Source organism: Salmo salar, chromosome 09, assembly GCF_965601325.2.
Source record: "Salmo salar chromosome 09, fSalSal1, whole genome shotgun sequence".
Taxonomy (NCBI): domain Eukaryota; kingdom Metazoa; phylum Chordata; class Actinopteri; order Salmoniformes; family Salmonidae; genus Salmo; species Salmo salar.
The window spans coordinates 86602143-86616034 of NC_138299.1; the positions used below are offsets into that span (position 1 = coordinate 86602143).

General features: G+C 41.8%; 1 protein-coding gene across 4 annotated transcripts in view; it reads left to right on the forward strand.

Moving 5' to 3' along the window:
• Positions 1-848: 848 nt before the first annotated feature.
• Positions 849-13892, forward strand: part of LOC106612013 (storkhead-box protein 2) — a 98092-nt gene continuing 85048 nt past the window's right edge. For all 4 annotated transcript variants that reach the window (XR_014378821.1, XR_014378823.1, XR_014378822.1 and 1 more), the window contains exon 1: positions 849-1655. Coding sequence is in view for 1 of the 4 variants with exons in the window: in XM_014212777.3 (XP_014068252.1) it covers positions 1328-1655 (328 nt within the window). In the remaining 3 variants the exon portion in view is untranslated. The remainder of the gene's footprint in view (positions 1656-13892) is intronic.

Here is a 13892-nt window from a genome sequence, read left to right on the forward strand (position 1 = left end):
CTGTAGAGAAAGTATGCCTTTCCCTTCACTGAATTCCCTCATCTACACTGTAAGGACTGACTTATCTATCTACACTGTAAGGACTGACTTATCTATCTACACTGAAGGACTGACTTATCTATACTGTAAGGACTGACTTATCTATCTACACTGTAAGGACTGACTTATCTATACTGTAAGGACTGACTTTGGTCTATTCCGGCTGTGTGGGCAGTCTCACGTCTGTCTGATGCTCCTCGGGCTCATGACAACTGATCGCTGGCCTAGGTCACGTGCAGGACCAAAAGGGACCAGCATGTGGTAATACCTAAACCAATAGGGTTGTTCATAGGCTGATTTAGACCCCCCAAAAGTCAAGAGAGGTAAGGTGAGTTACATATGATTACCTCCCTCATATATGCCCTCCAACCATAGGACACGTGTTGAGTGCATGGCATGTGTGTACACATTGTGTTAGGATGAGTCACAAATAGAGTAGCCAAACTTAACTTTACCAGATAATCTTGTATAGGTGACAATGCACTGGTTTAATACACTGGTTTCCAATAAACACAATTGAAATGGACGGATGGGGTGCCAACCATTTCTTTAGGACAATGGAGCTAGAATAGATATAAAAGTTGTTAATTTGCATCTTCTCAATAAGTTTAGGAGTTTTGCTCATGGACAGCTACATAATCTATTTTATAGGCCCTATGCCTGAACAGTGGTATTTTTGTCTGGTTGACTGGCACCAGCTGCACTGTGCAACAAGAAACAACCTTTACTCAAGTTTATCTGCGAACAGCAGCCTGCAGGTGGCGTAATAACACCTTGGATGCCCGCCTGAGGATTTCTGCAAGGATTTTACCTTGCCTGTTGGAGAAAGATCACCGGTACCTTGAAATTGGACTCCCTGTGCTAGCAAGGTAAGAAGGGGTTTACCTTCAATATACAATAGGCGATGGCACGAGCTTGAGCGCGGTGCAGTAGGGACAGGTGTCCCACGAGATCGAATCCTCGGTAACCGTTGTTAAATTAAATTATTAGCTACCAATTTGTAGTCGAATTCGATACAATTCGCCCCAGGTTAACCTGGGTTGAGACGTGGATGTCATTTCGATGTATTGGAGGAGTACGTTCGACATAAAACATCAGGCAGGTACGTTGCCTTGACGAGGCTGGATAGAAAAAAATAGCTGTGCAGCCTACTGTGGAATGTGTGCTATGTCTTCGTTACAGAACAAAGTCTGCCTAGCTACCCTACTCGGATGTATGTATACAACGGAATGGTGTCATGTTTGATGTTGTTCATGACTTAACGTTCACGACTTAGGACAACTCGACAATGGAGTCTTTTCTGCAGATCGCGCCGCACTCCCTGGCCATCGTATTGACTCGGATCGGCAAGGGTGACTCGACTGGTGTGTCTGAGAGCGAGGAACTGCCGCGCCATCACACCGGCTATGAAATTTTTGCGGATTTTAAAGCTGAGAACACACAGCACGTTTGGAATCAAAGAATATCGGACGCCATATCGGACACGTTTTTCCTGGGCTGGATTGACGAGCACGTGCTGTTGATCCAGGGTAAAGAGGATCACCTGGAGGTTCTCAGAGAGGGATGGATGAGGAGGTCTCTCAATCCTCCGCGAGGGTTCCACATCAAATATTTAGGTAAGCAAAATGATGGCATTGTGTAATTAAAAAGGATATTGCTGATGACATTGTTTTAATGTATATGTTGTTGTGTTTTTTATTGATGATGCTATGCGGCACACCAGCATCAATACAATGCATGCACATCAGAAGTGGTGTTCACCACTGTTTGGCCATTTTGGGCTGCATTCAAAATCTTCAATGTTCGTTTGCAACACTTTTAGACAATTAATTTAACATGTCTAAGCAGGAATATACTTCCTCGGGCCAAGGGCTATTTCAACAACTACCGACAAGCAAACATTAACTAAACAGAGGTCTTGCCATAGGAACCGTAGCAGCGTTTTTGATATGCTCTTAGTCAGCTGTTTAAAGACATTGAATACCCCTAGGAGGAGGAGAGCGACTTGTCTCAGTTTATGAATAGAATCATGCATGCCAATCACTCTGGTGGTGTAAGCTTACACATCCAGGCCTCAATTACTCATCCTATACATCAGGGATGGGAAACTGGTGCCCCCCCCCTTCTGTAGGCCACAGATCAATTTCCAATATACATTGAGCTCCAAAGGTATTGGGACAGTGACCATTTTGTTGTTGTTTTGGCTCTGTACTCCAGCAATTTGGATTTGAAATGATATAATGACTGAGTTTAAAGCACAGACTGTCAGCTTTCATTTGAGGGTATTTTAATCCATATTGAGTATACTGTTTAGAATTACAGCACTTTTTGTACATAGTCCTCCCATTTTAGGGAACCCAAAGTATTTGGACAAATTCACTTACACGTGTATTAAAGTAGTCAAAAGTGAAGTGTTTGGTCCCATATTCATAGGACACAATGACTACATCAAGCTTGTGACTCTACAAATGTGTTAGAGGCATTTGCTGTTTGTTTTGGTTGTGTTTCAGATTATTTTGTGCCCAATAGAAATGAATGGTAAATAATGTGTTGTCATTTTGGAGACACTTATTGGAAATAAAACTGAACAACATTTTGCTTGGGGCCCCCAAAAGGCAAGGGCTGCCCCTGACTGCATGTGTTGGTATGGATGTGGGTACACAGACCCATGAGCCACTGGCCTCTCATGATGAGTTCAGGTGTTTGAACTGATGTTGGTTAATTAGTTTAATGGCTCAGCACTACATTCTGGAAAAGTCACTTGGTAGGTTGGCTGTAGATACATGGAAAATATTTTTTTTTTACATTTAGGTTGTAACATTGTTAGTACCAATGTTGTATTTCTCCAGACTACATTTTAGCAGGCCTACACGACCTGTGTGTGTTTGTGCGTGCGCATTTTCTACAGTAGAGAATGAGTGCTTTATCACAAACATTCCTCCTTTTATTCTCTCCAATCAGAGCAGAAACATAACACACATCTCTATATTCTAGACAGGCCGACAGGCATGTTTTCAAAGGAGCAATAGAGTAGTGTTTACATCACTTCAGACCTACTATCCGGTGTAGCCGTAGCCTATGTGGTAGAAAAGAAAATGGAGAAAAAAAGAGCCCTATATGAGAAGTGGGAAATCTAGGCTGCATACAGTGCGTTCAGAAAGTATTCAGACCGCTTGACATTTGGTTACTTTAACGCTTTATTCTCAAATGTATTACACACAATAACCCATAATGATAAAGCAAAAATAGGTGTTCAGACATTTTTGCAAATGTATTGGAAATAAAAAAACTAAAATATAACATTTAAATAAGTATTCAGACCCTTTAATCAGTAGTTTGTTAAAGCACCTTTGGCAGTGATTACAGCCTTGAGTCTTCTTGGGTATGATGCTACAAGCTTGGCACACCTGTATTTGGTGAGTTTCTCCCATTCATCTCTGCAGATCCTCTCAAACTCTGTCAGGTTGGATGGGGAGTATTACTGCACAGATATTTTCAGGTCTCTCCAGAGATGTTAGATCACGTTCAAGTCCGGGCTCTGGTTGGACCACTCAGGGACATACAGAGACTTCTCCCGAAGCCATTCCTGCATTGTCTTGGCTGTGTGCTTAGGGTCGTTGTCCTGTTGGAAGGTGAACCTTCACCCCAGTCTGAGGTCCTGAGTGCCCTGGAACAGGTTTTTATCAAGGATCTCTCTGTACTTTGCTCCGATAATCTTTGCCTCGATCCTGACTAGTCTCCCAGACCCTGCCGCCGAAAAACATCCCCACAGCATGATGCTGCCACCACCATGCTTCACCGTAGGGATGGTGCCATGTTTCCTCCAGACGTGACACTTGGTTTTCAGGCCAAAGAGTTCAACCTTGGTTTCATCAGACGAGAGAATCTTGTTTCTCATGGTCTGAGAGTCCTTTAGGTCCCTATTGGCAAACGGGCTGTTGTGTACCTTTTACTGAGGAGTGGCTTCCGTCTGGCCACTCTACCATAAAGGCCTGATTGGTGGAGTGCTGCAGAGATGGTTGTCCTTCTGGAAGGTTCTCCCATCTCCACAGAGGAACTCTGGATCTCTGTCAGAGTGACCATCAGGTTCTTGGTCACCTCCCTGACCAAGGCACTTCTCCCCCGATTGCTCAGTTTGGACGGGTGGCCAGCTCTAGGAAGAGTCTTGGTGGTTCCAAACTTCTTCCATTTATGAATGATGGAGGCCACTGTGTTCTTGGGGACCTTCAATGATGCAGACATTTTTTTGGTACCCTTCCCCAGATCTGTGCCTCGACATAATCCTTTCTCGGAGCTCTACGGACAATTCCTTCGACCTCATGGCTTGGTTTTTGCTCTGACATGCACTGTCAACTGTGGACCTTATATAGACAGGTGTGTGCCTTTCCAAATCATGTTCAATCACTTAAATTTACCACAGTTGGATTCCAATCAAGTTGTAGAAACATCTCAAGGATGATCAATGGGAACAGGATGCACCTGAGCTCAATTTCTAGTCGCATATCAAAAGGTTTGAATACTTATGTAATTAAGATATCTGTTTTTTATTTTTAATACATTTGCAAAAATTACTAAAACGGTTTCCTTATTGTGTGTAGATTGCTGAAAAAGTATATTTGATACATTTTAGAATAAGGCTGTAACATAACAATATGTGGAAAAAGTCAAGGGGTCTGAACACTTTCTGAAGGCACTGTATCCACCTAACTGTCAAATTCCACAAAAGCAAAGTGTTGCCCTGATGTGTTTTTACAGTACCCACTGCTGTAGACTCTCTCCTTTCTGTAGGATAAAAGTGGGTTGGAGTTGGAGCGGTAAGAGATGAGGCATTGCTGCTGAATCACATTGCATCAAGGACTGTATTGTGTTTGAGTCCCAGTGCAGAACACTGCCAACCACAGTGCAGCACTTGGGTCATCATTGATAGAGTCCAACATTCTCTAAGTGTTTGCTCTTAACCACGTGACAATGTTCCTTCCTCGCTATTATCTTTCAGTTACTGTACTTGTGGTGTTTGGTCTTTTATAGGGCATCAAGGCCCAAGAAAGAGCCACGCACCCTTACATCTGTGTTGTTGACTAGTAGTCAGGTGTAGGAGGAGGCAGAAAGGGGAAACCCTCAACTACCAGGACACCCATCCGTTAAACTGTTCCTTCATCTATTCTGCCTCATCCACCTATGGTAACATGAAGGTCTCCAGAGCCTTTGTAGTTGTAATTTGTCTGAGGATAAAATTACACAGTTATCAAATTACCCACTCCTGTGACACACACGCATACATCTACACACCTATTCCCGCAACACCATTACCGGTAGTTGAATTCATCAGATTAAAAAAGAAACACATTTTGTTTCTCTACAAAGATGAGCAGAAGAACAGCCCAGCAGCATTGAGGTGATAATGTAGTGCTGTGGTACTGTTCTGTTCCTATACCCTGGCTCTGTCTCTGTGTGGGGGAGTCAGTGGTGTGATCCGTGTGGACTCTGTCTCTGTGTGGGGGAGTCAGTGGTGTGATCCGTGTGGACTCTGTCTCTGTGTGGGGGAGTCAGTGGTGTGATCCGTGTGGACTCTGTCTCTGTGTGGGGGAGTCAGTGGTGTGATCCGTGTGGACTCTGTCTCTGTGTGGGGGAGTCAGTGGTGTGATCCGTGTGGACTCTGTCTCTGTGTGGGGGAGTCAGTGGTGTGATCCGTGTGGACTCTGTCTCTGCAGGCAGGAGGAGGGTGCTACGTGTCACAGCTCCTCGTAAATCTCCTCTCCTCTCTCATCAGGCCACTGTTTCCCTGCCAGCTGGGTTGGGCTTACACCTCCAGGCAGGTTGTTTCCTGGCCTCTCTCTCTTGCTCACCCCCCCCCCCCCCCCTTTTCTCTTTCTCAGACACACACGTGTACACACACAAAGGCATTTTCATTTTTTCCCATCATCATTCAGTACTTTACTTGGTAATGTTAAAAAGAATGGTAGCTTACCTTTTTACAACAACCTGGTTCAGTGCTGCCACCTAGTGGGGTTGGACTGCCTATGTAGGACCTTCTTGTTTGAACAAATACAATTGTATTTTAGTTCATATAATTGTTTGGCCATATGTTTTATTATTAACATAAGGGCCTAATGAACATAAGGCCTCAATATATGGCTCAGGTTGAGTAGGTATCAACATGTCTTAGACTTAGAATCTAGACACAAATCGGGTGAGTAGGACGGATGAGATGGGGCTTGCTCTCTCTCGCCCTTGTCTCTCTCTCTCTCCCTCCCCCCTCTCTCGCTCTTGATCTCTCTGACTCTCTGAGAGAAAGGTGGATCAGACTCAGGTGTAGACAATGCCTGTGAGAGTCATTATGTTGTGGTCATGGGGTTCCTTTCTGATCTCTGAAGTATTTCCAGTGGGGAAGGCGCTCAAATCCGTTAAGCAGGATCATCCCCAGTAATACTGCTTTTGGATAGGGGCAATCCCACGGTAACAGAATTGCACAGAGACTCTTAAAATGTATGCCAAACAAAAACCATTGATTTAAAAGTTTAACAATTGAAAAATTAAAGTAGAGCTGCACACTCTAGGAGCTCAGATGCAATAATTGAATAAGCTAATAACCAACGTTTAGACAGACAAGCTGTCTTCTTCAGGGTATAATGACAAACACTGCGGGCCACTAGTTTTTTTAGTGTCAAAGGACACACACAGGTGTCTGTAATCATGGCCGGGTGTGGCCTGATATCATTGGTTAATTCTCAGATGTAAAAATAACATACCAAAAACATGAATGGATAGCATACGATCATAGATACAATTTGGCTACATAGGCCTACAAACATTTACAATAGCAAAATCACAATAATCACAAGAATGGCTTCAGATCAAAGTCTACATTGAGACCGAAGGGACAATTTATTGTTAAAACGAGAGGCTGCCTGGATCTTTAATTTAAAGACTCTTGCTCCCTTCAGGAAATGAGACCGACGGGAGCAAGAGTCTTTAAATTAAAGATCCAGGCAGCATTGTAAATGTTTGTAGGCCTAGGTAGCCAAATTGTATCTATGATCGTATGCTATCCATTCATGTTTTTGGTATGTTATTTTTACATCTGAGAATTAACCAATGATATCAGGCCACACCCGGCCATGATTACAGACACCTGTGTGTGTCACACATTTACTGGAAGAATTGTGCAGATGCAAAGTTTGGTAACAGAATTTCTATTAAAATCTCCCTCAGTTTTTCATGTGTCCATGTTTTCTGTGAAATATCTGCTCCAAGTGAAGATTCAACATGTCTGCAGGAACAGTGGGGTGTCTGCTATGACATGACACCTTGCCTTAAACAACAACAGCATTTGGTTATTGAACCACAGTAGGTGAAGTGGATTAACATCTGGTAATGGAATTGCGGTAACGGAATTTCATCATGGGTCCCTGATCTGTACTACACAGAAATGCATAATTATGGATGTGAATGTCATTCTCTTCATGGTGATGTATCCTAAATAGGTACACAAATGTATAAATATGCAATATCCTTCTTTGCATATTTGGGTATTATTCTACACCCTGAGTATTATTTTAATTAGCTCTGCCTCCAAACAAGACCAATGTGGTTGGACCGGACCAAATCCCAACCAATCATAGACGTCTATGTTTCACAAGTTTGGACATTAAAGTACAGTAAAGCTCAGTAGAGTATAGTACATTATACTTCAGTACGAAACAGTACAGTACATTATAGTGTACTCAACTCTTGTATACTCTACTGTGCTGTCCAAACTTGGGAACCCAACTGTTGTTGTGACTACTATGACTTCCCATTGTAGCCAGTTCAATTGCAGAAATTCCGTTAGCAATTCTTTTTTCCGGAAGTACCGTTGGTAACGGAATTGAGTTTTAATCACTTAGTAATACATAAACAATTGATATCAGTTAAAACACTATAACTAATTTTTAGGTCTACCTTTACTTGTTACTTGTGTTATCTTTCATTATCCTCCCGCCTCAAGAGGGAGAGAAATGAGAAAATACCGTAAAAATGTGGGTTTTGGGTAACAGACTTAAAGGCACAAGGCAATGTTTCTTAAGCTTACAGAAGGCAGAAAAATCTATCCAAAACTTAATAAGTGTTGATATTAGTTGTCAGGGGTCTGTACTTCTACATCATTGTGTTTTGTGTGTTGAGTTTTGATATTAGTTGTCAGGGGTCTGTACTTCTACATCATTGTGTTTTGTGTGTTGAGTGTTGATATTAGTTGTCAGGGGTCTGTACTTCTACATCATTGTGTTTTGTGTGTTGAGTGTTGATATTAGTTGTCAGGGGTCTGTACTTCTACATCATTGTGTTTTGTGTGTTGAGTGTTGATATTAGTTGTCAGGGGTCTGTACTTCTACATCATTGTGTTTTGATGTATTTGCGGTAGTTTTTTATGGTAGATGTTTTCTAAGACCCCTTTTCCATCAAAGCCTTTGCTTATTCCACATTTTTAGGATGGAAAATGGTTTAAAAATGTGTATATGCCTTAATTTCTCAAGAATATAGACTTAGCTTTCATTTGACACTCAATTTGACATGCTTCTGTAAACGTTACATGTTGGTGCTCATGGGTCCTTTTACATGGAAATGACCACAGTTGACTCCAGTAGCAGTGCCCTCTACTGTTCCAGTACAATGAATACACTGGAAAAACATCAAGTCACACATCCGCCAACATCCTATGGATGAGCTCTCAGTAAATATCTAGGGCTTAACCTTGAATGTGCAAAAACATTAGTTAACTTCAAGCATCGGGACATACAAATACCATTCAGTCTATTTCTAACTGTGTTGCATGAGTTGTCATTGGATGTCATTGCGATTCTGACTGTATTTTGTTGGACTTTTCTTTGAATGCTCTTCAAGTAGGTTTGATATGGTAACGAAGTAGCCTAAGAAATGCAAAAAAAGGTAACATAATTGTAAATATTTTACTTTTAAGTCCGTCTTTGTCCACTAGGTGCCACAGTTGCATAGCGAAGAATACCACCCCACCATTTTAATGATGTCCTCTTTATGGTGCAAATACCAGTATCTGGAGCTATTTCAATAGATAAGACAGGGAATTCATTTTTATCCATAGACATTTTTAGACTGACACGAATGACTGATCAGGTGAGTAAATAAATATGGCCTGAAGCACTAGCATCAGATGTTGTAACACACTGCAATATGCACTGCTCTTGCAGCCGTTTTTCCTGAATGATTCTGCTAGCTGGCTAGAATGAGGTAGGCTAAAGAGGGACACACCATTTGGGGCTCTTTGTTACCTTCCCTACAACACATTTGTCAGGCAGCTCCCATCCTGTTGACTATTTTCAAAGAGCATGTTTGGTCTTGTTGTGATCTCTTGTCAGGTTCCGTCTACTCAAACTGACGTGTTCTGGTCTGATTGGATAGTTTTAAGGGGGTTCTAAAGACGGCACCTGAGAACCATTTACTTTGTGTAAACACAATATACTGTACCAGTGGTCACTGACCTTTTCTGATTCAACATCACTTTCTGAGTCAAAATGCAAGCTGAGATCTACCGCTCAGATTTTTGAAAAACATGACTTAAAAAATGTTAGCCTATGCAACATTAACTCATTAAAAACAGTTCTGGTTTCAATGAGGTTTGTGCAGTAGGCTATTGGCCCAATACATTATCACTTCGTATTGGCTATGCCTGGTTTGCCCTGCCAATGCTGTTCTTCTCAGATCATTTAGAAATTATATTTTCACATTTTAGGTGTATGATCACACTGGTAATAGATAATTTGTTGTATTACTTATGAGGCACAGCTGAGTGAGCATAATATTATTTGTATTTTTACAGGAAGTCCAGAATCCAGTTGCAGAGGGAGGTGTTTAGTCCCAGGGTCCTTAGCTTAGTGATGAGCTTTGAGGGCACTATGGTGTTGAATGCTGAGCTGTAATTGATGAATAGCATTCTCACGTATGTGTTCCTTTTGTCCCGGTGGGAAAGGGCAGTGTGGAGTGCAATAGACATTGCATCATCTGTGGATCTGTTGGGGCGGTATGCAAATTGGAGTGGGTCTTGGGTTTCTGGGATAATGGTGTTGATGTGAGCCATGACCAGCCTTTCAAAGCACTTCATGGCTACAGACATGAGTGCTACGGATCGGTAGTCATTTAGGCAGGTTACCTTAGTGTTCTTGGGCACAGGGACTATGGTGGTCTGCTTGAAACATGTTGGTATTACAGACTTAGTCAGGGACAGGTTGAAAATGTCAGTGAAGACACTTGCCAGTTGGTCAGTGCATGCTTAGAGTACAAGGTCCTGGTAATCCTTCTGGCCCTGCGGCCTTGTGAATGTTGACCTGTTTAAAGGTCTGACTCACATAGGCTATGGAGAGCGTGATCACACAGTCGTCTGGAACAGCTGATGCTCTCATGCATACTTCAGTGTTGCTTGCCTCGACGCGAGCATAGAAGTCATTTAGCTCGTCTGGTAGGCTCGTGTCACTGGGCACATCGCGGCTGGGTTTCCCTTTTGTAGTCTGTAATAGTTTGCAAGCCCTGCCACATCCGACGAGCGTCTGAGCCGGTGTGGTACGATTCAATCTTCGTCCTGTATTAACCTCTATGGGCTAGGTGGGACGCTAGCGTGCCACCCGTGGTGCACTCCATCAACAGCAGGTGCATTTCAAGAGCGGCAAATTTGAATCCAAATAAATGTCAAAATTCAAATTTTTCAAAAATACAACTATTTTACACCATTTGAAAGATAAACATCTCCTTAATCTAACCACGTTTTACGATTTCAAAAAGGTTTTACGGCGAAAGCATAAATTTAGAGTATGTTAGGACAGTACATTTACAAGAGTTGTGTGTAATGTTTTGTCAAGTCAAAGACAGGGTCACCAAAACCATAAAACCAGCTAAAATGATGCACTAACCTTTTACAATCTCCATCAGATGACACTCCTAGGACATTATGTTAGACAATGCATGCATTTTTAGTTCTATCAAGTTCATATTTATATCCAAAAACAGCGTTTTACTATGGCATTGATGTTGAGGAAATCGTTTCCCTCCAATAACCGGCAGTCAAGTCAGCGTCACAAATTAAATAATTAAAATTAGAAAACATTGGTAAAATATTATATTGTCATTTAAAGAATTATAGATTTACATCTCTTGAACGCAATCAACTTGCCAGATTTAAAAATAACCTTACTGGGAAATCACACTTTGCAATAATCTGAGCACTGCGCCCAGAAAAATACGCGTTGCGATACAGACTAGACGTCATGTTGGGGAGATCTAAAATCGAAAATACTATGTAAATAATCCATTACCTTTGATTCTCTTCATCAGATGTCACTTCCAGGTATCACAGGTCCATAACGAATGTAGTTTTGTTCAAAAAAGCTCATCATTTATGTCCAAAAATCTCCGTCTTGTTAGCACATGATCTAAGCCAGCCGGACTTCTCGTCATGAACGAGGGGAAAAAATATATTTACGTTCGTTCAAACATGTCAAACGTTGTATAGCATAAATCATTAGGGCCTTTTTTAACCAGAACATGAATAATATTCAAGGTGGACGAATGCATACTCTTTTATAACGTATTGGAACGAGGGTACCCAACATGAACTCGCGCGCCAGGTGTCTAATGGGACATCATCGTTCCATGGCTCTTGTTCGGTCAGATCTCCCTCCAGAAGACTCAAAACACTTTGTAAAGGCTGGTGACATCTAGTGGAAGCAATAGGAAGTGCCAAAATATTCCTCAGCCCCTGTGTTTTTCAATGGGATAGGTTTAAAGTCAATACAACACATCAGGTATCCACTTCCTGTCAGAAAATGTCTCAGGGTTTTGCCTGCCAAATGAGTTCTGTTATACTCACAGACACCATTCAAACAGTTTTAGAAACTTTAGAGTGTTTTCTATCCATATATAATAAGTATATGCATATTCTAGTTACTGGGTAGGATTAGTAACCAGATTAAATCGGGTACATTTTTTTTATCCAGACGTGCAAATGCTGCCCCCTAGCCCTAACAGGTTAACGCTTTGGCTGTTTGATGGTTCAACTAAGGGCATAGCGGGATTTCTTATAAGCGTCCGGGTTAGAGTCCCGCTCCTTGAAAGTGGCAACTCTACGCTTTAGCTCAGTGGCCATGTTGCTTGTAATCCATGGCTTCTGGTTGGGGTATGTACGTACGGTCACTGTGGGGATGATGTCATCAATGCACTTATTGATGAAGCCAGTGACTGACTGAGGTGGTATACTCCTCAATGCCATCGGAAGAATCCCGGAACATATTCCAGTCTGTGCTAGCAAAACAGTCCTGTAGCTTAACATCTGAGTCATTTGACCACTTCTTTATTGACCAAGTCACTGGTGCTTCCTGATTTAGTTTTCTTATAGTCTCAGCTGCATGACAGTAACAACCTTTTCATCAACAGTTTTTCTGCACATCCATTCTACCTTGCTATTAGTTACCAATCACATTGTAACACTTATAGCGCACCAGCTGAATAAATAGGCCTTTATTACACCAGGATCAACTTAGCCTAGCTACAATTATGGTGAAGGCTACTGTGTTCTAGGGGACCTTCAATGCTGCAGACATGTTTTGGTACCCATTCCCAGATCTGTGCCTCGACACAATCCTGTTTCGGAGCTCTCTAATTCCTTCGACCTCATGCCCAGGTTTTTGCTCTAACCTGCCCTGTCAACTGTGGGACCTTATATAGACAGGTGTGTGCCTTTCCAAATCATGTCCAATCAATTGAATTTACCACAGGTGAACTCCAATCAAGTTGTAGAAACATCTCCAGGATGATCAATGGAAACATGATGCAGCTGAGCTCAGTTCCTAGTCCCATAGCAAAGGGTCTGAATATGTATGTAAATAAGGTATTTCTGTTTTTTTATTTGTAATAAATGTGCAAAAATGTCAACTGTTTTCGCTTTTTCATTATGGGGGTATTGTGTGTAGAGTGAATATAATTCAATCCATTTTAGAATAAGGCTGTAACGTAACAACATGTGGAAACAGGGAAGGGGTCTGAAAACCTTCCGAATGCACTGTACACCTAAATAAATTCTTCTAAAATACGTATTTTCGGATTCTGTCTTGTAAGATCATAGTTAATTGATTTTGAGCCTCTCCCAGAAAGATTTGTTTCTCTCATATTTTTTTTCTCTGAATTGTCAAATAATTCCTGATAGTTTAAAGCAGCAATTAGTAGTTGAAACAATAACAAAGCGATTCGCCGCCCCTGTTTCAGTAAAAGGCTGAGTTATGGGGCTGGAGAAATGAGAAATGTGTGTAGAAATGTTCTGGGCCGTCTCCGGACTAGTTTCCTGTTTGTTTCACTCTTCCTTGCATTGCAATGTCTTTATTTCCAGGCTGAGATTTCTACATTTACTCAGACTAAAATACAGCCCGCCCAGGCTGCCGCTGCCTTACAAAAAAGCTTTCAAAATAATCCCAGAATGGATACAGACGGTTCACCACGGCTCAAATCAAATTGTATTTGTCACATGCGCCGTGAAATGCTTACTTGTGCTGAGCTGAGCAGGGAATCCTAGAGATGAGCAACTAAAATGGAACAAGGGCCTAGTGCTTTTTCCAATGGCCTTTCAAATGTTTTGTCATTGTGTTTATATGTAACCAATATAAACACCACCACCGTAAATATCGCTGTGGTCTGCGAGTCTCAAGTTATAACATCACTGGCAGCACTTGGAGTTGTTATTGGAAGGTGGCCAATAGTTATCATGCTAGATCAAGCCATAGCTTGCACATAATCCAAGCCATTCGGCAAGAGCTCAACTCTGCTACAACAAACTTTGTCTCATTGGGTGGACTATAGAA